We start from the raw sequence: 27,505 nt of genomic DNA, 5'->3' as shown, positions 1-27,505 counted from the left end.
CTATACATCATATACGATGAAAGACACAGGAGAGGACAAAGCCATGCACTGAACAATCTGTCTGGAACATATGTTTTCATCGTTCTCGTCCTCCACAAAGACGGAGATAAATTTGTTATCCACCCAGGGCAGCTCTTGACTCTGCAAGGCCAGCACACGGACACACTGCACGTCTTTCCTGAAGTTGAACTTCTTGCCACCGGGCTGCTGCTGCAGCTTGGTCAAGGTGTCACTGCTGCCAGCGGCAGCGTTGGAGACAATGAAGGCGTCGATCTCTAGCTTGGCATTGGACAGGAAAGCACGGATGTTCATCTTGCTCTGGTTGTTGAGGTGGCTGGCAGTGTTGGTGTTCCCCATTCTGCGACTGTTGGTCAGCTGTAGAGAGGAGTGATAGGAGCAGTTAGAGTAGGCCAGGGGTGTGTTCATTAATGTGATACGTTTGGAGCGTTCCAGATAGAAATGTAATGAACAGAACTGACACAAATCCCTATTCTACATGATGGACAATTATAATTGTTCTGCACCATACATTTCTATCTGAACGTGTTGTGAAGTTGCACTCAATTTAACAGGCCCCTGTTGTCGGCTACAGCCTGTAATAGAATGATATATTTTTCCTTTTTCTCTCTCTGTCGTATAATATGACAACTTTATATCCTCATGACATGTTAAATGTCAACAGATGCTGTCGTTACAACCACTCAAATGGCCTCTTTACTTAACGGTAGTGGAATCCTCAAAAGTGACTGACCCTCAGCTGACTTGATGTGGACTGTTGGACAATAATTCACTGACTAGCACAGGAAAGATTCAACCATGGGTCACACTTTCCCTGTGTCTGATGAGAGGAACAGTGAGATGAATTGAAAGTCATTTCTTCCTCTCCTCTTCTCCAGGGGAAGGACACCCTCCCTCCCGGTCGAGACAAAGGGAGACCTGTCCTCCATCTGAGAGTTAAATGGTCTCCCACTGAGTCACTCCTCGTCTCTCCTTTCCTTACTTGTCATTATCCTTAGATTTCTAAACTTTTTTGCTCTGTCCTCGTCTCACCTTTGAAAGGGCAAAATGGGAGCATGATGACATTTGATGTTGACAGGAAAAGTCAAAATAGAGAATGTAAGATGCTCTTTTGTTGAGGTCTTATTAGAGAATGTTCTGTTGACGTCAGCATGTCCTTCAATCATCTGGAACAAGACAATATCTGATATCTGTCATCTAATCTGTGCCATCTGTTTATTTTGATTGTTTTCATCAATCTTTGGAAACCTCATGTCACCTTCTTAGAACTTTTGAAAAATATATAAATACATCTTCCCTCAATTTATGTTAAGATACCTTTACCATATTTATCAATGATTTAAGCTGTTGTAACTTCTTATGCTAACATCTTTTCTGTGTTATTTCAGGGGTATCACACTTACCTTGATCTGAAGTGTGAGAGTTGCTGAGTTGTTGAAACGCTGAAGAACACTTATGTAGGGGTGGTGCTGGTCAGACACTGAGGCTATCATTCTGACTTGGTCCAAAGTCCTCTGATGGTATGCAAATATCATCACACCAATGACACAAGACTTATTAACTCAAGTAAAAAAAATGCACACCTGATATGGTCAAGTACAGGCTGTTAAAAATTTCCTTCACACGTTCAGGGCCCAGTAAAAATTCAAAAGTCAAAACCCAACAACTTTTACTTCGAAAAATATTTTTTATTTTACAAAAATGCATAATCTGTAATTGAACAAGCGTAATAATAGTCAATAGACAATAAAACATGCATTCTAGACCACTCTCAATTCCTTGTCAATGTATGTAAATAAATGTCAGCCTAATAAAATAAAGGTTAAATAAAAAATAAAATAAATAAACGTAAAAGCTCTGTCATCATCTGCCCAGACTGCCCTCTTATTGTCCCTTGATGGCAGATCCACTCTGAAGCGGTGAAATGACGTGGAGCCAGTGTGTGCTTGAACACTGTTCCAGGACAGACAGAAACCCTTCAGACCAGTTGATTGTCTCCTTAGTGTTTCTCTGAAAGGGTTGTGTCAATTGCAGTCGGACATGTGGAGTGTGGACTATTCATGCACGGTTTCACAGCCATCTCTTTCTGCTGCTGACACACTCACTCCACTTACCTTTCACTCTCCTCTCCTTCCACTCCATCATACCTCCTATCCTACCATAGCTCAGCCCAGATATTCACTTAGAGACAATCAAGTTGTCAAGGTATTGTATATAACTTTACTTAAAAAAAAATAATACAGCCGGTTTGATGCACTTTGCATCATATGATGCTGCGTTTTGCAAGGTTATTATGCAAAATGCATTATACCAGCTGTATTTCTGTATTTTGAAAGTTATATATCTTGAAAACTTGATGACATGCAAAACATTTTTGGACTATATCAACAATGGACTGATGGAACAAATACCAAAATATCATTTTGGGGTGAAATTTTCCTTTAATGAGAATTACATTTTCAATGTATTCCTAAAGATCCTAATGAGTCTTGGAAATACTCTTTCTAACTGGACCTTTTTAAAGTTGGACTTTGTTAAGGTGTAATGAATCTTGGGCAGAGTGATATACTGGTAGATGTGATAATGCATGGTCTTCTCTCACCATCAATGCAAAATAATATTTGCATTTTATTCTACCCTGTGCAGCGCCTCGTCGCAGCTTATCTTATTCCATTGAAGTGCAGTAGCTTCATTGAGAGCTCAGGCCCATCGCAGGCACTCATTGAGACTGTCATTGTATCAAACATTCAATCTATCTAGAAGTCTTTCATTTTGGCTGGTTGAAGGAATTATGCCTCACTTAAAGGGTAGAGAGGCATGTAACTTCTGATGCACAAAAGTTTGTCCTGCTTACTGTAGAATGATACATTTTGATAACTTCCCAAGGGAACTTCAGCTCATTCCTCAACCAAAAGGCTTTCGGAACAGGAGCTTCACAATAAGGCATAAAAGGCTTTCCATTGTCTTATGGCAGCTAAAAGTGAAGGTTACTTTTTCTAAGGATTCATTAGAGATCCTCTACTACCAGCGAACCAATAATTGAACTCGAAACATTCAGGCCTTTACAAATTCAGATAAGTTTTGTAAGCATTAATGAAAAGCTACTGTTGCTAAAGTGAAGTGAGATAATGACATCAACAATAACAGTAATAATAATAATAAATGAATAAATAATAATAATGATAATAATAGTAATGTGATTAGAGATAGGGGACAATATTTATATATATGTATATACTGTACCAGTCAAAGGTTTGGACTCACATACTCATTCAAGGGTTTTTCTTAATTTGTTCTATTTTCTACATTGTAGAATAATAGTGAAGACTCTTCGACTCTTTACTGGTACCCTGTGTATATTGCCAGGTTATCATCGACTCTGTTCTGGTATCCTGTGTATATAGCCAGGTTATCATCGACTCTTTACTGGTACCCTGTGTATATAGCCAGGTTATCATCGACTCTTTACTGGTACCCTGTGTATATAGCCAGGTTATCATCGACTCTGTTCTGGTATCCTGTGTATATTGCCAGGTTATCATCAACTCTTTACTGGTATCCTGTGTATATAGCCAGGTTATCATCGACTCTGTTCTGGTATCCTGTGTATATTGCCAGGTTATCATCAACTCTTTACTGGTATCCTGTGTATATAGCCAGGTTATCATCGACTCTGTTCTGGTATCCTGTGTATATAGCCAGGTTATCATCGACTCTGTACTGGTATCCTGTGTATATAGCCAGGTTATCATCGACTCTGTACTGGTATCCTGTGTATATAGCCAGGTTATCATCGACTCTTTACTGGTATCCTGTGTATATAGCCAAGTTATCATTACTCATTGTGTATCTATTATTACTTTTATTATCACGTGTTTAACTTTTCTTTTATTTCTCTATTTTCTTTCTCTCTGCATTGTTGAGAAGGGCAAGTAAATAAGCATTTCACTGTCAGTTTACACCTGTTGTTTACGAAGCATGTGACTGCTGTGTCTGCACCTGTGTTATCTCCTTCATGGTGAATGGTCCATCGGTGGTCAGCAGGTCCAACTGCCCCAGCTCTTCTGTGAGGTCCATTTTTTAACGCTCTGCTGACAGTTTGGTTTGACCTAAACGCGGCCTGGTCTGGTGTTTAGCAAAAAGTATAAACCAAGAAGTGAAAAAAGTAACCATGAGAATTCCACATAACATGATATCTCATGTATAATATTTTCTATTTGGAGTATTTCACCTGTTTAGAGCAGCAAAACCATGTTCATATTTGATTTGAATACATCTGCTCCTTCTGACCATCAATGAGACCAGTGCTCTTTCTAGATCTCAGCAAATATGTTGATGCCTGACTGATGTGATGTAACAATTGTCTCCTAGGTAACAACATGAAGCTTCTACATTCCTTAAAAGTGATAGCTATCATTAACAAACTTTCCCACCTTCTTTGATATCATCAGCGAGGATGAGGCGAAGCAATATATTTTTCAACTGTTTCAAGATTTGACTGATGTATGCAGTGGTGATTTTAGTATGTAAATCTTGGTGTACATTTACTTTTTTAGATGCATGTCAGCAAAGCCACTACACAACACAACACAATACATGAATTGCACTATAACGGTGACAAACGGTGCCCACAAACTGTTCGGGCCTACATAAAGCTGTTCGAACAGCAGAGCCCCAACAGCAGTCCCAACACCTTACCACTGCTACACCGGGCTATCAGCGGAGCCTTGTCTGGCAGCGAAACAGTTCATTCAGCCTCATTTACTGCCTTGTAAAAAAACATAGCTGATATGGCTGACTTGCTTAAACAAATGTGGTTTCTACTAGCAATTGAGATGTACAAACTATGGCATACTGTAAGGGGATGACGATCAGATAAAAGGCAATCCGTAATTCCGATTAAGACATTAATGAGCGAGCTAGGATGGACATAGTCAATATAGCTATTTGTTCAGCACTTTTGAAATGTACAGTGACAGAATTCAGAACATTGGCCATTCTTACAGTGTTCTCCCTTTACACCAAGTCAGAACCGTAGGATAAATAAAGGGGGCATATAAGCAGACAATGAAAGCTCTTACAATATTCAATGATTACATTTCTCTAAAACAGGCTATAGGCTACATGTGCACCACCAAGTCAGAACAGTTGGCGAAATTATGAGGGGAAAAGGGACCAAATTATTAGGGTGAGGCATATGGGCTACTAACAACTTACTACACAACACACACTTAGTATTACTTTCTTAGCTACGGTATATATATCTCCCTGGCATATTACATAATTTATGCAGCAGCATACAATACCTTTTTGGACTCACCTTGTGATGTGCTGTGCTCACTTGAACAGGAAGGTGGCGTGGCGGTCCTTTGTGGTCAACATTTGTTATTAAACTTAGTCATCAAAGTCTGGCATTCTCTGGATTTATGGTGCTTTCAAGACAACTGGGAACTCTGAATCATGATGACGTCAGTGATCTTCAGGTCGGAGCTCTAGAAAGAGGCCTGAGTTCCTGACTTGCAGTTCCGAGTTGGATGACCGTTCAAAACTTATTTTTCCAGTCGGAGCTGGTATTTTTCAGAGTTTCCAGTTGTCTTGAACTCACTGAAGTCTGAGATTTCCCAGTTCCGAGCGTGGCAGAAGTTATGCTGGATTGACAGCATGGCCAATGTTGAATGTTTACCCTTTTAAGCTTTGAAAAAATAACCTTAAACTCAAACTTGGGACCACACAAGGCAATTAGCCACTGATTCCTTCCAAACCACTCATTGTTGAATTTGCGATTTCCAACTTGTTGTGTAATGTGTATGTCCAATGGCTGATGAGCACCGATACGTTTTATCTATAATTTCTGTTCATATGACAAGGGTTGAAAAGGATTTGCCATAAGATTGTTGACTTGATTCATGGTGATGACTGCTAGCTTGCTAGCTAAGATCAGTCCAATCAAAGCTACTGTAGATATAACGTGATTTGATGTCATTTTATCTGTGGCCAATGACCTTGAGCCTTCTTGGATGGGCACTTCTAATGTAAGTCTATGGCAGTACCCAAGGGGCTTGAATTTTTTTGCTCTACCCTTAGAATTTGCAGTGACTAGTGTCCCCATGAGTGACAGAACACTGAGCCAATCATGGCACAACTACAGAACATTAACAACCCCTACTATCAAGGCACAAGGCGAGACCCAGATGCAGACATAGGAGGCAGATGGTTTGAGTCTTACAATGTTTAATAATCGAAAGGGGTAGGCAAGAGAATGGTCAGGCAGGCGGACACAGAGTCCAGAAACAGGCAAGGGTCAAAACCAGGAGGACTAGAAAAAGGAGAATAGCAAAGGAGTACAGGGAAAAATATGCTGGTTGACTTGACTAAACATACAAGACGAACTGGCACAGAGAGTCAGGAAACACAGGAATAAATACACTGGGGAAAATAAGCGACACCTGGAGGGGGTGGAGACAATCACAGGAACAGGTGAAACAGTTCAGGGCGTGACACCCTATGCTCTGTATTTTCCGCTGGCTGCACTGAAAGCACTGAGCTAGGCGGAAACATCTGCATTTTGGAGCTGCCTTACTCAAGAAAGCTAAAAGGGACCATGTTTGTATGCGTCTTTATTAACTCAATATTATTTTTATTTTTTTTTACATTGTTTGCAAACTGATATGTGACATGTATTAATGCCAAAATAACATGCAAAACAGGCAACCTGCCCTGAATGACGGGTCGCCACTGGATGTATTGGAGCCCAAGATACTGAAATACGTGGATATTACAATGCATACACAATAAGACATTCAAGTTGAAAGCACAAGTAAAATTCATGATAACAACATGTACATTAAGGAGACTCAATGTGTTGATTAATGTTCATTTACCACCATCTTTGATGGCCAAAGATCATATCCAAATATAGCCTTTCTTTGGTGATATCAAATCTCTGGTGAAATCAAACGTTGAGGTCGATGTCACGGTTTATACAGTATGTAGTATGGAGATACTGCCATCTTGTGGTAAAGGTGAAGAACAATCTTCCCGGTATTCTCCGTAGGCAATTTAACTATATTCTCTGCGATAACGGAGTATACTTTTTTGTGGAAATGGCAACTGCAAAAACGTTATTTCAATAATACATTCAATTACATTTCCAATGCATTGTTTACAAAACCTTATTGTTTCTCTATCTGTACAGAAGGGGATGTAGCTCAGTGGTAGAGCGCATGCTTTGCATGTATGAGGCCCCGGGTTCAATCCCCGGCATCTCCACAACTTTTTTCAAAATTTTGAATAACCCATTGTTTGTCCAAATCTCTATGGATTTCACCCGTAGTTTAGCATAGCTAAGTGTTATTGTCAAACAAAATACTAAGCAACACACACTGCATATTTAAACTCAGACTTGTGTCCGATTGTGACCACTCAGGGCTCCCCCTCTGCATGAATACAGACAACTGAGATTGATGAAAACACAGAGATTTTTGGATTGTATGTGCACTGTAGTGGACGTAAGGATTTGGTTGAAAGTAAATATGACAAATGTAACATTACAGTAAATGGTACAGTAAGTAAAAAACAGATGGCGCATCCTGATGTCCACTACAGAAGACATTTATGAACAAGCTCTTATTTAGATCTTATTTAATCAGTGACGTGTATTCATGGATCCAAGGGAAGCCAGGCTTTCCCAAAAAATGGACCAAGAAAAAAAAAACTATAATCATTTATCTTTCGTCTCTCTGTGTTTCATAATGTTCCTTAAATTCGCAAGAGGCTGAATATATCTCACAGGAAAAAGCATCCGTGCGAGCGAATCAGCGCCCCTCTGTCTATGTGTAGGCCATCTCTCTGATGCTGTCTGTTGTCTCCTATCAAATCCCATTGAGAGCATACCTTATTGACAGAAAAACTTTAATTGTTGCATCTCGTTGTGTTGTTGTCCTCCGGTGGCTAGCTATCTAGCAAAAATTGGCCCTTTCCTAAATTAGACATGGATGGAGATAGGGATTTGGACTTGTGGTTTTACTTAATTCTCCCTACTAGCCAATGGGTGATTCTGATCCAACCATAAATTCATACATTGTTGTGCCGCTGGCCTGAGTGGATGGAAGTTCAATATGTAGCTAGATGTAGAAGACGAATGTTAACTAGCTAACGTTGCCCATGAATGGAAGTTAGGCTTCTTAACCCGAGGACAAACCATCCAGAAAAAAAAAAAGTTCAGCCCACCACTGATTCCAATGGCTGTCATGTTTAATATGAAGGGAAAACCTCCCAGATTGCAGTTCCTAGGGCTTCCACTAGATAGAACGAGTTTCAGGCTTGTTTTTGGAAAAATGAGCTAGAATTTGTAGTTTTTCTAAGTGGCTCCCATTTTGGCTGTAGTGTTTTAACGCGCATGGATGAGAGCGCGTACTTTGTTGTTTATCTCCCTCTTAAATTTTATTGTTTATTTACGTATTAGGATACCTGAGGTTTGATTATAAACGTTGTTTGACTTGTTTGGAGAAGTTTATTGTTAACGATTGGGATAAATTTTGTATGCATTTTGAAGGAGGGAAACCGGATTATTGAATGATGCGCGCCAGCTAAAATGAGTTTTTGGGGATATAAAGAAGGACTTTATCGAACAAAAGGACCATTTGTGATGTAGCTGGGACTTTTTGGAGTGCCAACAGAAGAAGATTTTCAAAGGTAAGGCATTTATTTTATCGCTATTTCTGACTTTCATGGCGCACCTGCCTGGTTGGAAAATGTTTTTAATGCTTTTGTGTGCGGGGCGCTGTCCTCAGATAATCGCATGGTGTGCTTTCGCCGTAACGCCTTTTTGAAATCTGACACAGCTGCTGGATTAACAAGAAGTTAAGCTTTTTTCTGATATATGACACTTGTATTTTCATGAATGTTAAATATGACTATTTCTGTCATTTGAATTTCGCGCTCTGCAATTTCACCGGATGTTGTCGAGCTGGGTCGCTAGCGCCCCGTCTAGACCAAAGAGGATAACTTCTTATGGCTTGGGGGCAGTATTTCGACGTCTGGATGAGAAGCGTGCCCAAAGTAAACTGCCTGTTACTCAGGCCCAGAAGCTAGGATATGCATATAATTGGTAGATTTGGATTGAAAACACTCTAAAGTTTCCAAAACGGTTAAAATAATGTATGTGAGTTTAACCTTTCTGAAATCCCCATCCCGGATCCGGGATTTCTGTCATTAAAAACCCTGACTAGCATAGCGTAGCCTAGCGCCAGAGGGTAATCATAAAATATAATTTCATGAAATCACAAGTGCAATATTGCAAAACACAGCTTAGCCTTTTGTTAATCCATCTGTCGTCTCAGATTTTGAAATTATGCTTTCCAGCGAAAGCAATACTTGCATTTGTGTAAATGTATCGATCGCTCGACAAAACAATAAGAACAGCTAGCGCTGTTCAAAACAAAAACCAGCAAAGCAATCAAATTAATCGTTTACCTTTGTTGATCTTCGGTTGGTTTCACTCACGAGACTCCCAGTTAGACAGCAAATGTTCCTTTTGTTCCATAAAGATATGTTTTATATCCAAATACCTCCGTTTGTTTGATGCGTCATCACAAGTAATCCACCGGAAAAAGCGTTCGCGACAACGGTGGAAAAAATTCCAAATTATATCCATAATGTCCACATAAACATGTCAAACGTTGTTTTTGATTCAACTTCAGGGTGTTTTTCACATATCTATTCGATAATAAATCAACCGGGACAGTTGGCATTTCACTAGGAGCGAGAGAGACAATGGCTACCTTTCAGATTTGCGCAAAAATCACCCGGAGAGCCCCCACCTGTCCACTTACCCAATGTGCTCTTGCAGGCTCATCCTTCAAAATAAAGGCCTGAAACTACGTCTAAAGGCTGTTGACACCTTAGGGAAGACATAGAAAAAGAGGTCTTATTGATGAGACTTCACATATGCGATAGGAAGGCATTGGAACACAGAGCTCTCAAAATGAGTGCCACTTCCTGCTTGAAATTTTCTCAGGTTTTCACCTGCAATATCAGTTCTGTTTAACTCACAGACAAAATTCTTACAGTTTTGGAAACTTCAGAGTGTTTTCTATCCTAATCTATTATATGCATATTCTAGTTTCGGGGGCTGAGAAATAGGCAGTTTAAAATGGGTACGCATATTTTGCCAAATGTTAAAATTGCGCCCCCTAGTTAGAAGAAGATAACAGAACTGATATGGCAGGTGAAAATCTGAGGAAAATCCATCCAGGAAGTGGGATAAAAAATAAAATAAAATAAACCTTTTTAAAAAATTTAATATATATATTTTTTAAGTAGGATTTTTTTGATGTGGGTAGTTTTCAATTGAATGTCTATTGAGTATCTAATGGGTTAGGACCCAGATTGCAGTTCCTATGGCTTCCACTAGATGTCAACAGTCTTTAGACATTGTTTCAGGCTTGTTTTCTGAAAAATGAAGAAGAGTGAGACCTTTCTGTCAGTGGACTGAGGAAGCATGCAGTGCTGGTTTGCGCGCGTGCCCGTGTGCACGCCCTTCGTTGTTTTTCCATTCTATTGAATACGCTATTGTCCAGTTGAAATATTATCGATTATTTAGACAATTGACAACCTGAGGATTAATTATAAATATCGTTTGACATGTTTCGACAAACTTTACCGATACTATTAGGATGTATTCGTCTGCATGTTTTGACCGCCTTTGAGCCAGTGGATTACTGAACAAAACGCGCCAACAAAGCAGAGTTTTTGGGATATAAGAGGGACTTTATCGAACAAAACACACATTTACTGTGTAGCTGGGACTCTTGTGACTGCAACCAGATGAAGATCTTCGAAGGTAAGTGATTCATTTTATCGCTATTTCTGACTTTCGTGACTCCTCTACTTGGTTGGAAAATGTTTGTACGCTTTGTAACCAGGGCGCTGTCCTCAGATAATCACATGGTATGCTTTCGCCGTAAAGCCTTTTTGAAATCTGATAAAGCGTCTGGATTAACAAGAAGTTGATCTTTAAGCCAATGTATAACACTTGTATTTTTATTAATGTTTATTATGACTATTTCTGTATTTTGAATTTGGCGCTCTGCAATTTCACCGGATGTTGTTGAGGTGGGTCGCTAGCGGCACGCCTGCGCCAGAGAGGATAACAACCTCTCCCTCAACGTGATCAAGACAAAGGAGATGATTGTGGACTACAGGAAAAGGAGGACTGAGCACACCCCCATTCGCATCGAAGGAGCTGTAGTGGAGCAGGTTGAGAGCTTCAAGTCCCTTGGTGTCCACATCACCAACAAACTATCATGGTCCAAACACACTAAGACAGTTGTGAAGAGGGCACGACAAAGCTTATTCCCCCTCAGGAGACTGAAAAGATTTGGCATGGGTCCTCAGATCCTCAAAAGGTTCTACAGCTGCACCATCGAGAGCATCCTGACTGGTTGCATTATTGCCTGGAATGGCAACTGCTCGGCCTCCGACCGCAAGGCACTACAGAGGGTAGTGCGTATGGCCCAGTACATCACTGGGGCCAAGCTTCTTGCAGTCCATGACCTCTTTAACAGGCGGTGTCAGAGAACGTCACTAGAAATTGCCAAAGACTCCAGCCACCCTAGTCATAGACTGTTCTCTCTGCTACCACATTGCAAGTGGTACTGGAGTGCCAAGTCTAGGTCCAAAAGGCTTCTTAACTTCTTGACGCTAGGGGTCAGATTTTTATTTATTTTTAAAAGAACGTTCCCAAGGTAAACAGACTATTTCTCAGGTCCAGATCGTAGAATATGCATATAATTTACAGATTAGGATAGACAACACTCCAAAGTTTCCAAAACTGTCAAAATATTGTCTGTGAGTATAACAAAACTGATTCTGCAGGCGAAAACCTGAGAAAATATAACCCGGAAGTGATATTTAAAAAAAAAGATCTGTGTTTCCTGGCCAGTCTTTCTTCCATTTAAAGGGATATCAACCAGATTCATTTTCCAATGGCTTCCTCAGGCTGTGACCAGGCTTTAGACATAGTTTCAGGCTTTTATTTTGAAAAATGAACGAGATTTTTCAAAAGTAGTCAGGTGTCCTCTGAATAGTTCCTGCGCGCGAGAGGGGAGCTCTCCATTTTCCTTTTCTCTCTTATTGAATAAGTGGCGTTTTTTTGTTATAAAAGTAATATTTATCGAACAAAAAGAACATTTGTTGTTTAACTGGGAGTCTCGTGAGTGCAAACATCCGAAGACTATCAAAGGTAAGCGATTAATTTTATTGCTTTTCTGACTTTCGTGACCAAGCTAACCAAGCTAATATAAGGCTAATTGTTCTAGCATTGATTGATACACTCACAAAAGCTTAGATTGCTTTCGTTGCAAAGCATATTTTCAAAATCTGACACGATAGGTGGATTAACAACAAGCTAAACTGTGTTTTGGTATATTTCACTTGTGATTGCATGATTATAAATATTTTTAGTAATATTTTTGTATCTGATACGTTTGGGAAAAAAATTCTGCCTTTCAGCACCGGAACGAGGCTGTAGTTTTCTCAACATAACGCGCAACCCAAATGGCGTTTTTTTGTTATAAAAGTAATATTTATCGAACAAAAAGAAAATTTATTGTGTAACTGGGAGTCTCGTGAGTGCAAACATCCGAAGATTATCAAAGGTAAGCGATTCATTTTATTGCTTTTCTGACTTTCGTGACCATGCTAATTTGGGGCTAGCTGTTGTAGCATTGATTGATACACTCACAAAAGCTTGGATTTCTTTCTCTGTAAAGCATATTTTCAAAATCTGACACGATAGGTGGATTAATAACAAGCTAAGCTGGGTTTTGGTATATTTCACTTGTGATTGCATGATTATAGCGGTTGTTTAGGGAAATGATCCCGTAATCGGGATCTGTGCGCAGAAAGGTTAACAGCTTCTACCCCCTAGCCATAAGACTCCTGAACAGCTAATCAAATGGCTAACCAGACTATTTCCATTTTAACGCTGCTGCTACTCTCTGTTTATTATTTATGCATAGTCACTTTACCTCTACCTACATGTACATATTACCTCAATTACCTTGACTAACCTGTGCCCCCGCATATTGACTCTGTACCGGTACCCCCTGTATATAGCCTCCACATTGACTCTGTACCGGTACCCCCTGTATATAGCCTCACTACTGTTATTTTTTTGATGATCTTTAATGATTTGTTATTTTTCTATCTTCTTCTGTTTTTTCTTTTTTTTTCTTTATGAATTTTTAACTTCAGTTTATTTTAGTAAATACTTTCTTAACACTTATTTGTCTTAAAACTGCATTGTTGGTTAACGGGTTGTAAGTAAGCATTTCACTGTTAGGTCTACACCTGTTGTATTCGGTGCATGTGACAAATAACATTTGATTTGACAAACACGCAAACTATACATACGAGTCATTGGACAATGCGTATTCTGTATGGGGGAGTTGTGTTAGCCCTTTCCTGCAGTCAAATGACCTAGTGGCCTCATGGGTGCAATATGAATATTTTTCATTATTGTCACGCCCTGGCCTTAGTTATCTTTGTTTTCTTTATTATATTAGTTAGGTCAGGGTGTGACATGGGGGATGTTTGTGTGTATTTGTCTCGTCTTGGGTGGTTGTATTGTATAAGGGGTTTTGTAGAGTGTATGGGGTTGTGTTCAGTGTAGGTGTTTAGGAAAGTCTATGGTTGCCTGGTTTGGTTCTCAATCAGAGACAGCTGTTTATTGTTGTCTCTGATTGGGAGCCATATTTAAGGCAGCCAGAGGCATTAGGCGGGTTGTGGGTAATTGTCTATGTGATGTTGCATGTTTGCACTCAGTATTGTAGCGGTCACGTTCATTTTGTATTGTGTGTTAAGTGTTCTTCGTTATTAAAAGGAAGAATGTATTTCTCTCACGCTGCGCCTTGGTCTCCTCACTACGACGATCGTGACAATTATTTTATAATTTTTTAAACGCTGAAGATCCAGTGTTTCTATGTCAAACGGTAAAGTGTAATATTGGGATGCAAACTCAAAATTGAATACATTTTAACTCTATATCTGACATGGTACAGATTTTTTGTAAGCCCATAACCATGTATGTGAGATGTATACTTAGATTTGTTTAAGACTTCCAAGAAACACACTGTGTGACCCTGATTTAGCCCACTGCATTATTAAGAGCCCCGATTCTTGGTCTGAACATTAACACGCATCACTTGCGGCGCAGATTTGGGAACACAAAGAACGTATATCAGGAGAAATCATTAAAAAAACTGAGACCCATACTTCCATGTTACAGTGCTTGTTTACGGAAAACAGACGGAAGACAGAGTGGACTACCTGTGCTAATTAGCTATTGCCGCCTCCAAACACCTGTGTGTAAATGGAAGATGGACACCACAAATTTGTTGTCACTGAAAACTACTGTTGGCTGCAACTGTGTTAAAACCGGTTAAAACAGTGTACTTTTAGTGTGTATTTTGTGAAATAAGTGTAAAATTATTTTGATGTGATATGAAAGTAGAGGGATTTATGTTTCTAGAACCATACTGCAATTGAGTATCGATTCAGGTTTAGATGGAGTATTTGGCTGTTTTGGCTTCCAGAGTTAATTCGCCTTTAAACAGAACATTTAATGTCCTTGGACTATAAGGAATAATGGTAGGCTCCTTTAGTCCATTATTGGGCTAACACCTGCCTAACACCTGCCCTCGCCGTCATTAAAAGAACTGCGGAAAAGCAGTGCCCGACAGGCGGGGGGCAAAGGACACTGTCTACCGTTGTCCTAACTAGCTTAGCTACTGTTGTCGCCACCGCCTCTTATTCTTCCTCTGTGGGGTTTATCGGCAATTGGGATCCAACGTTATGGTGCATTACTGCCAATTACAGTACTGAAGCGCCCGCCTCCCGCCTGTGTACTGGAGTTCTAGCTGAAAAATGTACCAATAGAAGTATAAAGAAACAATGTCCATTAGAGTGGACAAAAATGATTTGCTGGGTTTCAGGAGGATATGGCAACTTTATTAAACTTTTCACAAAACACAAAACATTTTCATTGCAAAGAGAGGATAGTGTTTTTAGTACATTATTATGATACAGTTTTAACAGAGAGAGCAGGATCAGGCATGATCAAATCAGCCTCTTAGGGCTAGGGGCAGTATGCTGAATTGACTGACGATGACTGACGTTCCCAAAGTAAACTGCCTGTTACTCAGGCCCAGAAGCTAGGATATGCAATGGTAGCATTGGATAGAAAACACTCTGACGTTTCCAAAACTGTTAAAATAATGTCTGTGAGTATAACAGAACTGATATGGCAGGCAAAAACCAGAGGAAAATCCATCAGAAAAATATTTTGAGGTCACAGGCCTTTTCAATGCAGGCCTATGGGATATACAAAAAAATAGCTCCCAGATTGCAGTTCTTATAGCTTCCACTAGATGTCAACAGTCTTTAGACAGGGTTTCAGGCTTGTTTCTTACAAAACAAACAAGTAGTTGTGTTCTCATCAGGACAGGTATACTTTTGACGCTCGTGAATGAGGGCACGCTCTTCGTTATTTTCCTTTTCTATTGAACACCGTTCTTTCCGTCTGAAATATTATAATTTATTTACATATTAGGGTACCTGAGGATTGATGAGAAACGTCATTTGACTTGTTTGGATGAAGTTTACCGGTAGCTTTTTGGATTCCTTTGTATGCATGTTGAAGGAGTGGATTACTGAAATCAATGGCACCAACTAAACTGACTTTTTGGATATAAAGAAGGACTTTATCGAACAAAACGAACATTCATTGTGTAGCTGGGACCCTTGGGATTGCAAACAGAGGAAGATCTTCAAAGGTAAGTGATTTATTTTATCGCTATTTGAGATTTTTTGTCAAGCCGGTGCTGGTTGAAAAAGTATTTTGATGTGGGGCGCTGTCCACAGCATGGTATGCTTTCACCGTAAAGCCTTTTTGACATCTGACAACTCTATATCTGACATGGTACAGATTTTTTGTAAGCCCATAACCATGTTGGATTAACAAGAAGTTAAGCTTTTAAATGATGTAAGACACTTGTATGTTCATGAATGTTTAATATTAAAATTTTGTAATTTGAATTTGGCGCGCTCTAGCTTCACCGGATGTTTTTGATTTTGATCCCGCTAGCGGCATCCAAGCCCTAAGAGAGCTTTTAAGAATGGACTATGCAGTAGTACAGCCTAATAATTGTATGGTATAGGGCCTATAGACCATTTCCTACATGAATATGTCACTTTGATTAGTCTTGCCTTCCAGGTCACCTACTTAGTCATTTTGTAGATATATATTATTTTCTGGAACGACTACATGTACCCATCTCATTGTTATTTGTCACACCCTGATCTGTTTCACCTGTCTTTGTGATTGTCTCCACCCCCCTCCAGGTGTCGCCCATCTTCCCCATTATCCCCTGTGTATTTATACCTGTGTTGACTATTCTGCCTGCCCTGAGCCTGCCTACCGTCCTGTGCCTTTGCCCCACCTATCTGGATTACCGACCTCTGCCTGCCCCTGTTCGATCAATAAACTGTTGTTACTTCGATGTTGTCTGCATCTGGGTCTTACGTGACATGTGATAGTTATTACATTATTGGAGACACACAAATTGTTTTTGCACCCACCACGCGTCATGTCGACAATGGTCATATGAGGTGAAATGTGTATATTTTGGGATGTGTGCACTCAGTATTTTTTTTACCTGACAAAAATTAGTTTTGGATCAAAACGTTGTCAATAAAGTGGTGAATTATTGTTCTATACTAGTATTCTTTATTAGCCCAACACCTATGTTTTTAAGGATGTGTGTATGACCACAAACTTTTCTATAAGGCTTGTACCACACAATAAGGCTTTAATGCACATAGTCTCCCATATACTATAGACAGTATAGAGTAAAAACATTGCATGTCAGTCATCATGTCATCATGTCACGTGTAACTACTACCACAGCTGGTATTCTGAGACACAGGAGGGAACATCAGAGTGTTCTTTGTCTCCAATTGATCCATTATCCAAAAATAGAAAAGGGCAGGGAGAAGAAGAGGACACCAAGGTCTTCTACTTCTTCAGTTGTCCTCCGGAAGCAATGACTGGAGTAAAAGCATAAAAATGACAACTATAATTCCAAGCACAGTAGGCTACAGCCAATAAAAAAGCATCAGGGCCGGTATTCATAAAGCATCTCAGAGTAGGAGTGATGATCTAGGATCGGTGAACATAATAAATAAGATTACATGGATAGGGGGGCCAACATTGACAAGCATTTAGCTCAGTCTCAAAGGCAAAGCCAAGGGTCTACTAAGCTCAGTCTCAATTACAAAAGCCAGCTAGGTCTGTTTGTGTCCTTTGAAAAATGCAGACTGAATTTTGCCATGAACTGCACAAATCTTTTGTCATTGTCACAATAGGTGCATTCCAGATTCACATTTTCTGTGCAGGTCTGTAGAGATTATAGAATCAGTCATTATATCATGTTGATATGGTTCCTATAGATAATAAATACTTGTCCAGGTATTGTAAAGGTCCGATAATCTGCACAGACCTGCTTAGAAAATATGTATCTGGAACACACCTGATAACCTGGCTATTCCAGAAACAGGCTGTCATTCAGTCTAGGACTTTAGTGCTGACAGCACCATACTCACTCTAGAGCTCTCCTGCCCTGGCTCCAGCCTATTCCACCTCTGGTTGGATAGGATTCCAAGGACCACCAATCCAAAGGCCACGATCAGGACACCCAGGAAGTTAGCAAACAAGGCCTCTGGAGGATGTGAGGAATAGGCTGCGGTGCTGTTGCTGTTGCCGTTGCTGAATAGAGACATAAACCCTCAAATTAATGACATGCCTTTTTCACACACTGTATATAGACTCATTTTTCCCCCTACTGTGTTATTGACTTGTATATTGTTTACTCCATGTGTAACTCTGTGTTGTTGTCTGTTCACACTGCTATGCTTTATCTTGGCCAGGTCGCAGTTGTAAATGAGAACTTGTTCTCAACTAGCCTACCTGGTTAAATAAAGGTGAAATAAAAAATAATAATAATAAAACATCTCCTTTCATGGAGTCACTGTAGTTAAAGGGAAAGGCTAAACTGGGAACCAATCTGTTTCTGTGGCCAACTCTTTGTTCAATGTCAAGAGTTTTGGGGCACCAAGGCTAAGGAAATACTACAATGAAATTGCTGTTATGCTCTTATAAGTTGTCAAACCTAATTTTGTTCTGTAAAATGTAAAGTTCTTTAATTTATCCATAACTGTGAATATTTCATGTAGCCTAAAGCGTTTCAATGTCACATTGGCCTTTATACAGAAAATCATTGTGGAGATTGTTGGACCAATGTAGTTAGTTGTTATTGGTGGAGGATCAGCGTTTCTGGTCACTCACAGAGCAAGGAGCAGTTTTTCGTTGATGCCAGAGAGACAGGAGGCCAGGCTGAGGATAAAGATGGCCATGCCCATCCAGGCGTGAACTGGTTTCAGGAGCTTACGGAACCCGAGGGGAGAGCAGGGAGACAGGAAACCAACCAGGCCAAGGACCCACTGACCAATGAGAAGGGAAGGAAAAGGGTTGAGCAAGATGGGTTGCATCAAATGAGCTTGAGGTAGAAAAGCTGCCCAATGTGCAATTTGAACCATGAACACAGGTACATGAATGTTTTTTTAAATTAGGGTCATATGACCTGAACATGAAAAACAGAGTTTTCCCTGGTCAGTTCACATGGGTCAGGGAAAAAACCCTGGTCCCTGCCCAACGTCTCCCCCTCCTACCTGGGCAGTGAACAGGACTACGGTGCAGATGCCCACCCAGCTGTGGAGGGAATACAGGTTGGGGATGTGGTAGCCTGTGTGGAAGTCAAACACAGCACACAGCCCAAGGATGGACAGGAGCAGGGAGGACAGCAGCAGAGCAGCGTGCACCAGCTTCCAGCGCTGCTTCCTCTGACTCCAGGTAAAGGGGATGCGGTATAGGATAGCCGCTTCAGACAACACACAGACACAAACACACACACACACACACACACACAGAAAGACACAGAAGACTTTTAGATCAGCCTTTCCCAGATGGTGGGATGTATTATCTCCTTTCTGTGTTTGTCTCTTCTGGGTGCACTAGCCTGTCCTACCACATGTAACATGACCCCTCCCACATGTTATTCCATACAGTTTATAACCACTTAGTATTTATAACCACTCCAAGACCTATATGGATACTTACAATAATGTACTGGTACACAGTCACATCATTGAGGAACGCTACAGTGCAAGGTCAGTTGAAGGTCACTAATAAAGTAAATACAGCAAGACAGATTGGGAGTGGGGGGACTTGGGAGGGGTATAGTGTATTAATTGTTTAATGTATACTAAGTGACATGGGGATGTAGGGAGACTGAAGATGGGAAAAAATGGAGGTTGGTAATCATTGGTGCCATGGCACAAATGATGCCTTCAGAAAGTATTCACACGCCTTGACTTTTTCCACAAAATATTGTGTTACAACCTGAATTCAAAATTGATTACATTTTGATTTTGTGTCACTGACCTACACACAATAACCCATACTGTCAAAGTGAAATTAAGTTTCTAGAAATGTTTGGAAATGAATACAAAACGAAAAGCTGAAATGTCTTGAGTCAATAAGTATTCAACCCCTTTTGATATGGCAAGCCTAACTAAAATTAGTATAATATGTTACGTTTGGTATGGTTAGGTAAGACAGATGATTACTTAAGGCAAAAACTAAAGTAGGATGGATGAGTGGGCGTATGACGCGAATATCAATCAATCCAGCGATTGTGAGTTTAAATCTCATCACGGACAACTGTAGCAATTTAGCAACTTTTCAACTAGTTACTACTTTTTAGCTACTTTGAAACTACTTAGCATGTTAGCTAACCCTTTCCCTAACCCTAACTTTAACCCTTTTAGCTAACCCTTCCCCTAACCTTAACCTTAACCCTTAACCTTAACCCTTTAACCTAACTCCTAAACTTAACCCTAACCTTAACCCTAACCCCTAGCCTAGTTAACGTTAGCCAGCTAGCATACTAAGTGGAGTGTCCTGGAATTACGTACAGAATAATACGAAATGCTCTGAGACCAGATTGACAGGTTGGTCAAAGCGCTCCTGTTGGAAGTATTTTGTTTTTTGGTGTAGTTTAAAAAGCCTTTATTATCTTGGCTTTGTGATAGACCTTGTGGAGATGATACCTGACCTGGATCCAAAGAGAAGGCCAGGTCTATTTATTTTCTTTCAAATACTTTAAACGCGTTTGATTTAGCTTGCCTGACACAATAGAAACAGTGGAATCAAGTACACACCTAAGTAATTGAAAGAAACCAAATTCAAACAAGTTTTTAGTGAGAAAACCCTCAAAGGAGAAAACAATTTAAAACTTTTCCAAACGGAGGTTTGTTTTTGTCACGCCTGCTCCCGCTCCCCCTCTCTAGCGCTCGAGGGCACCAGGCGGCCCATCATCAGACACCTGTCACCATCGTTATGCGCATCAGCGCTTCATTGGACTCATTGGACTCCATCACTTTATTGATTGCCTCCTCTATATCTGTCTATTACTCAGTTTGATCCCAGTGTCAGCATTAAGGTCGTTATGTTCCCCTTGTCCAGACGCTGTCCGTGTTTTGTTTCATGTCTGGTATTTATTAAATATTCACTCCCTGTACTTACTTCTCGTCTCCCAGTGTCTGTCCTCACAGTTTTCTAATTTACAATCTGCCCTGCTATAATTTCCATAATTTCTTGCTTTTGTCCACACAGTATGAAGCACTCTGAGATTTTCCATTAAATGAAAATATGAAATACTGGTGATTGAATGAAATGTATTATGGTCATTATCATAATCATTATTGTGACCCACCGTTCCCATACAGGACTACCAGGCCAGTCACCATGAGCACGGGATGCCAGTTGAACTGCAGAAAGGACGCATCCCAGGCAAAGCCACCACGCCACTCAATGTTCCAGTAACTGACAAACACCACACACAGCAGTCCCAGACACAGGCACAGCACGTAGTTCCCATAGAACAACACTGTGGAGGAGATCATGTCTGTCTGTGTGTGTGTTTGTGTTTGTGGGGGGGTTGTGTGTGTGTGTAAGAGAGTCAGTGAGAGAGAGAGAGAGCGAGAGAGAGAGTGTGAAGGAGAGCGAGAGAGAGAGAGTGAGAGAGAAAGCGAGAGAGAGTGTGTGAGAGAGAGAGAGTGAATGAGAGCGAGAGAGAGAGAGCGAGTGAACGAGAGAGAGAGAGAGAGAGAGAGAGAGAGAGAGAGAGAGAGAGAGAGAGAGAGAGAGAGAGAGAGAGAGAGAGAGAGAGAGAGAGAGAGAGACAGAGAGAGAGACAGAGAGACAGAGAGACAGAGAGAGAGACAGAGAGACAGAGAGACAGAGAGACAGAGAGACAGAGAGAGAGAGAGAGAGAGAGAGAGAGAGAGAGAGAGAGAGAGAGAGAGAGAGAGAGAGAGAGAGAGAGAGAGAGAGAGAGAGAGAGAGAGAGAGATGGATGGATGGATGGATGGATGGATGGATGGATGGATGGATGGATGGATGGATGGATGGATGGATGGATGGATGGATGGATGGATGGATGGATGGATTACCATTAACTTTATCTTGAAAAAGCAAAGATTATGTATAAGTACATAATAAGCATGACATAACAGCTTAAACAGCATAAAACATGGTTAAAGCTTAATGACATTATATACATTTAATTTAGTAGTACTATTGAGGGAAAGTATCATCACTTACCTATGATGAAATCGTTTTTTCCCTTGTTTTAGTTTTTTTCCTTCCTTCTCTGTTCTCACAAATGTTTTATCAGCCAGTCCCCTGTGTTACAGAGAAACACAAATTAAAGCTCCCTGCTCGTTTGTCATCCAGTGCAGGAACATTCCCCTTAAATCTGTGTCTGAGATCCTTACTAATTAAGATTGAGTTAGACTGTCTTTTCCCTCCCCTAACTCCTGGAGATCACCACTAGGTAAGTGCTTCCTCTTTCTTAAACAAGCTATTTGTAAGTCAAGGAAAACAAATGTTGGATGTCATTGAAAAACATTTTTCATAATATGTTTTCTGTCAAGTCATTGTGGATCGAAGGCGCAGCATCACAAAGGCGTCTGTGTGAATGAGTTAAACCATGTAATCTGAATTGCCACAGAGCTGGACCATGGAGAAGGTTAGACAGAGGAGCGCGTAACTCTCTGATTTGAGCTGGAACAGATGACCATAGAAGGAACATAAGGCCTATCACACAGGGGTAACCTGACACACTTTAACTGGGAGACAAAATAGAGACAAGCAAAATATTCTTTCACTACAAAATAATGAAGAGCACAGTGCTCATCCACTGAAGAATTCCCCAAGAGCATGAAGTCATATAACAGTTTCACTTGAAGGATACAGAAGAATACAGGTTTTTCAGAAGCTGTCAATGATACCAAAGTCCCTAAAGAAGTGACATAGTTTTAGTTAAATTTCTCTGACAGATGAGTCAGCATTCAGATGTTCAGGTACAAATGTGCGTTTTCATGTTCGTGAGGTGTTTTGTGGTGTGTTCTGTGTTGGTATGGCATGTTTGTTCCAATGAACAGATTCAAAATCAGGGAAACAACCTTAATGAATGACAACGGCCAATGTCGGAACTGGTCAGAGCACCTTCTAATGATATTAACCAAAGAGTACAGTTTCAATGGGATCAATCATTGCTATAGCTATACATCATATACGATGAAAGACACAGGAGAGGACAAAGCCATGCACTGAACAATCTGTCTGGAACATATGTTTTCATCGTTCTCGTCCTCCACAAAGACGGAGATAAATTTGTTATCCACCCAGGGCAGCTCTTGACTCTGCAAGGCCAGCACACGGACACACTGCACGTCTTTCCTGAAGTTGAACTTCTTGCCACCGGGCTGCTGCTGCAGCTTGGTCAAGGTGTCACTGCTGCCAGCGGCAGCGTTGGAGACAATGAAGGCGTCGATCTCTAACTTGGCATTGGACAGGAAAGCACGGATGTTCATCTTGCTCTGGTTGTTGAGGTGGCTGGCAGTGTTGGTGTTCCCCATTCTGCGACTGTTGGTCAGCTGTAGAGAGGAGTGATAGGAGCAGTTAGAGTAGGCCAGGGGTGTGTTCATTAATGTGATACGTTTGGAGCGTTCCAGATAGAAATGTAATGAACAGAACTGACACAAATCCCTATTCTACATGATGGACAATTATAATTGTTCTGCACCATACATTTCTATCTGAACGTGTTGTGAAGTTGCACTCAATTTAACAGGCCCCTGTTGTCGGCTACAGCCTGTAATAGAATGATATATTTTTCCTTTTTCTCTCTCTGTCGTATAATATGACAACTTTATATCCTCATGACATGTTAAATGTCAACAGATGCTGTCGTTACAACCACTCAAATGGCCTCTTTACTTAACGGTAGTGGAATCCTCAAAAGTGACTGACCCTCAGCTGACTTGATGTGGACTGTTGGACAATAATTCACTGACTAGCACAGGAAAGATTCAACCATGGGTCACACTTTCCCTGTGTCTGATGAGAGGAACAGTGAGATGAATTGAAAGTCATTTCTTCCTCTCCTCTTCTCCAGGGGAAGGACACCCTCCCTCCCGGTCGAGACAAAGGGAGACCTGTCCTCCATCTGAGAGTTAAATGGTCTCCCACTGAGTCACTCCTCGTCTCTCCTTTCCTTACTTGTCATTATCCTTAGATTTCTAAACTTTTTTGCTCTGTCCTCGTCTCACCTTTGAAAGGGCAAAATGGGAGCATGATGACATTTGATGTTGACAGGAAAAGTCAAAATAGAGAATGTAAGATGCTCTTTTGTTGAGGTCTTATTAGAGAATGTTCTGTTGACGTCAGCATGTCCTTCAATCATCTGGAACAAGACAATATCTGATATCTGTCATCTAATCTGTGCCATCTGTTTATTTTGATTGTTTTCATCAATCTTTGGAAACCTCATGTCACCTTCTTAGAACTTTTGAAAAATATATAAATACATCTTCCCTCAATTTATGTTAAGATACCTTTACCATATTTATCAATGATTTAAGCTGTTGTAACTTCTTATGCTAACATCTTTTCTGTGTTATTTCAGGGGTATCACACTTACCTTGATCTGAAGTGTGAGAGTTGCTGAGTTGTTGAAACGCTGAAGAACACTTATGTAGGGCTGGTGCTGGTCAGACACTGAGGCTATCATTCTGACTTGGTCCAAAGTCCTCTGATGGTATGCAAATATCATCACACCAATGACACAAGACTTATTAACTCAAGTAAAAAAAATGCATTATACCAGCTGTATTTCTGTATTTTGAAAGTTATATATCTTGAAAACTTGATGACATGCAAAACATTTTTGGACTATATCAACAATGGACTGATGAAACAAATACCAAAATATCATTTTGGGGTGAAATTTTCCTTTAATGAGAATTACATTTTCAATGTATTCCTAAAGATCCTAATGAGTCTTGGAAATACTCTTTTTAACTGGACCTTTTTAAAGTTGGACTTTGTTAAGGTGTAATGAATCTTGGGCAGAGTGATATACTGGTAGATGTGATAATGCATGGTCTTCTCTCACCATCAATGCAAAATAATATTTGCATTTTATTCTACCCTGTGCAGCGCCTCGTCGCAGCTTATCTTATTCCATTGAAGTGCAGTAGCTTCATTGAGAGCTCAGGCCCATCGCAGGCACTCATTGAGACTGTCATTGTATCAAACATTCAATCTATCTAGAAGTCTTTCATTTTGGCTGGTTGAAGGAATTATGCCTCACTTAAAGGGTAGAGAGGCATGTAACTTCTGATGCACAACAGTTTGTCCTGCTTACTGTAGAATGATACATTTTGATAACTTCCCAAGGGAACTTCAGCTCATTCCTCAACCAAAAGGCTTTCGGAACAGGAGCTTCACAATAAGGCATAAAAGGCTTTCCATTGTCTTATGGCAGCTAAAAGTGAAGGTTACTTTTTCTAAGGATTCATTAGAGATCCTCTACTACCAGCGAACCAATAATTGAACTCGAAACATTCAGGCCTTTACAAATTCAGATAAGTTTTGTAAGCATTAATGAAAAGCTACTGTTGCTAAAGTGAAGTGAGATAATGACATCAACAATAACAGTAATAATAATAATAAATGAATAAATAATAATAATGATAATAATAATTGTAATGTGATTAGAGATAGGGGACAATATTTATATATATGTATATACTGTACCAGTCAAAGGTTTGGACTCACATACTCATTCAAGGGTTTTTCTTAATTTGTTCTATTTTCTACATTGTAGAATAATAGTGAAGACATCAAAACTATGAAATAACACATATGGAATCATATAGTAAGCAAAAAAGTGTTAAACAATTTGTGGGTGTGATTTGCTGGTGACACTGTCTGTGATTTATTTAGAATTCAAAGCACACTTAACCAGCATGGCTACCACAGCATTCTGCAGCGATTTGCCATCCCATCTGTTTTGCGCTTACTGGGACTATCATTTGTTTTTCAACAGAAAAATGACCAAAAACACACCTCCAGGCTGTGTAAGGGCTATGTGTCCAAGGAGAGTGATGGAGTGCTGCATCAGATGACCTGGCCTCCACAATCACCCGACCTCAACCCAACTGAGATGGTTTGGGATGAGTGGGACCGCAAGGAAAAGCAGCCAACAAGTGCTCAGCGTATGTGGGAACTCCTTCAAGACTGTTGGAAAAGCATTCCTCATGAAGCTGTTTGAGAGATTGCAAAGAGTGTGCAAAGCTGTCATCAAGGCAAAGGGTGGCTACTTTGAAGAATCTAAAATGAAATGAGTAAAAATATACTTAGTGTAAAAACTCCACACTCTATAGTTTCACTGAAAGTCTATCCCACTCTATAGTTTTACTGAAAGTCTATCCATACTCTATAGATTCACTGAAAGTCTATCCATACTCTATAGATTCACTGAAAGTCTATCCATACTCTATAGTTTCACTGAAAGTCTATCCATACTCTATAGATTCACTGAAAGTCTATCCACACTCTATAGATTCACTGAAAGTCTCTCTTTACTCATGACCTTGCAGCACCTCAGCACAATGTACGAACACAGAACATGTAGGTTTATTGTGAGAGGACAATGGAGGCTTTGTTTTATTGGGAGTTTCTCAATATGCATATTACCGTGCTCCACACTATCATGCTTCAAGTGCATTCTCCGAGGACCTTCTCTTGAGTACCTTCTTGTGAGGACGAGACTTTGGAGAACGCATTAAACATTACATCTGAGAAGCACTTGCACTCCTCCTACTGTAGTACCTCACGCTGCATCTCCCCATTCACTGAATCTTCTTCCAGCCAGGACAATGGCAACAATAGAGACGAAAGAAGATATACACAAAGCAAATGTTTTACTTAATAATTATCAGCTAGATATTTGTGAATCGTTGTAATCTAGCTAGACAGCTAGCTAGTTAAACAGGCAAAAATGCCCTAAAACCAATGTTATCCAATGTAGATATAAATTCTTCATTGGTAGCTAGCTAATAATTCTTCATGGCTATCTGGCTAGCTAACAGTAGTAGCTAGCCAGTTAGCTCTATTGACTTACTATGGGCTTGTTACCTACGCACACTACAGTGGGTATTGTAGGCAGGTAACCATGCCAAAATTAACACAGAATGTATTTATTAATGTATCAAGATAAAATATTGTAGTCAGGCAACATATGAGATGTGAATAAGCAACATTTCATTCCCGAAGGAGTGTATTTTCTCTCGCTTCAGCTCAAGTAATGGTCGCCGTTGATTTCAAGAAAATGTGGTGCGTCATATATATTTTCATACTTACCGTTGAAGTTTGCATCGATGCATGCTTCAAAATATGTACAAACGGAGTATGCATTCAAGAAACGCCTTCCATGCTCCGTTTCGCATACTTTTATTTGGCCTCGTACTCCGACCCTCCCATGCTTCAATTTGCATGTTCGGAGCACGGTAGTATGCATTTTGAGACACACCCATTGTGTGCATATTCAAAGTGAAAGGTATAACATTCAACAAAGATAAGCTCTTGATACCCTTCTCTGGAGCTTTTGGATGTCTTGGAGCACTTCCATTTGGCACAATGAGGCTGTGGTGGATACCAGTGTCTTTGGTTGTCTTTGCCCTATACCCGTCTGGCCAGGGGGGCTGGCCAACAGGCAACACCAGTTTAGGTTCTTGTAGGAGCCTTCTTCTCAACGGACAGGCCCCGGTTGGTTTGAAGCTGATGAAAAGCAGAACGGACCACGTCTGCAAGTGCTACAGTAGGAGATGTGTGTATGTGGCTTTTCTGCACAGGCAAAGACACACTCCTCTCTACTGGGCTTACAGAATCCTGGATGACCACGGGCACAATTTCTCACAACCGGATCTACTGGATAGGATCGGTAGCTTGTACATC

The 27,505-nt window shown here is 40.3% G+C and overlaps 1 protein-coding gene and 1 non-coding gene across 2 annotated transcripts; one reads left to right on the top strand and one right to left on the bottom strand.

The window, feature by feature from the left end:
• LOC120025513 (cytochrome b ascorbate-dependent protein 3-like) lies at positions 1 to 24,275 on the bottom strand. The gene is made up of 8 exons (XM_038970080.1): positions 24,186 to 24,275; positions 24,106 to 24,144; positions 20,913 to 21,108; positions 18,808 to 19,016; positions 18,425 to 18,579; positions 17,683 to 17,845; positions 1,422 to 1,532; positions 1 to 375 (listed from the first exon to the last, which is right to left on the bottom strand). Exons 1-8 carry the CDS (start codon positions 24,273 to 24,275, stop codon positions 1 to 3), a joined length of 1,338 nt encoding a protein of 445 aa, XP_038826008.1.
• On the top strand, positions 7,216 to 7,287 carry trnaa-ugc. Its single transcript has one exon. It is a non-coding gene; the product is annotated as a tRNA-Ala (tRNA).
• Positions 24,276 to 27,505: the final 3,230 nt, after the last annotated feature.

This window comes from Salvelinus namaycush, chromosome 31, assembly GCF_016432855.1.
Source record: "Salvelinus namaycush isolate Seneca chromosome 31, SaNama_1.0, whole genome shotgun sequence".
Lineage (NCBI taxonomy): Eukaryota > Metazoa > Chordata > Actinopteri > Salmoniformes > Salmonidae > Salvelinus > Salvelinus namaycush.
Note: the sequence above shows the minus strand (reverse complement) of the source record. Positions and strands in the feature narration are given on the sequence as shown.

What these genes read in the sequence shown, in the direction of transcription:
- LOC120025513 (XM_038970080.1), bottom strand. Translation starts at nt 24,275, where the DNA reads ATGATAGCCTCAGTGTCTGACCAGCACCAGCCCTACATAAGTGTTCTT. An exon ending in GGTAGTCCTGTATGGGAACG is followed by an intron (nt 19,017 to 20,912) that starts GTGGGTCACAAT and finishes TGTTGTCTGAAG; the next exon opens with CGGCTATCCTATACCGCATC. An exon ending in GAAAAACTGCTCCTTGCTCT is followed by an intron (nt 17,846 to 18,424) that starts GTGAGTGACCAG and finishes GTCTCTATTCAG; the next exon opens with CAACGGCAACAGCAACAGCA.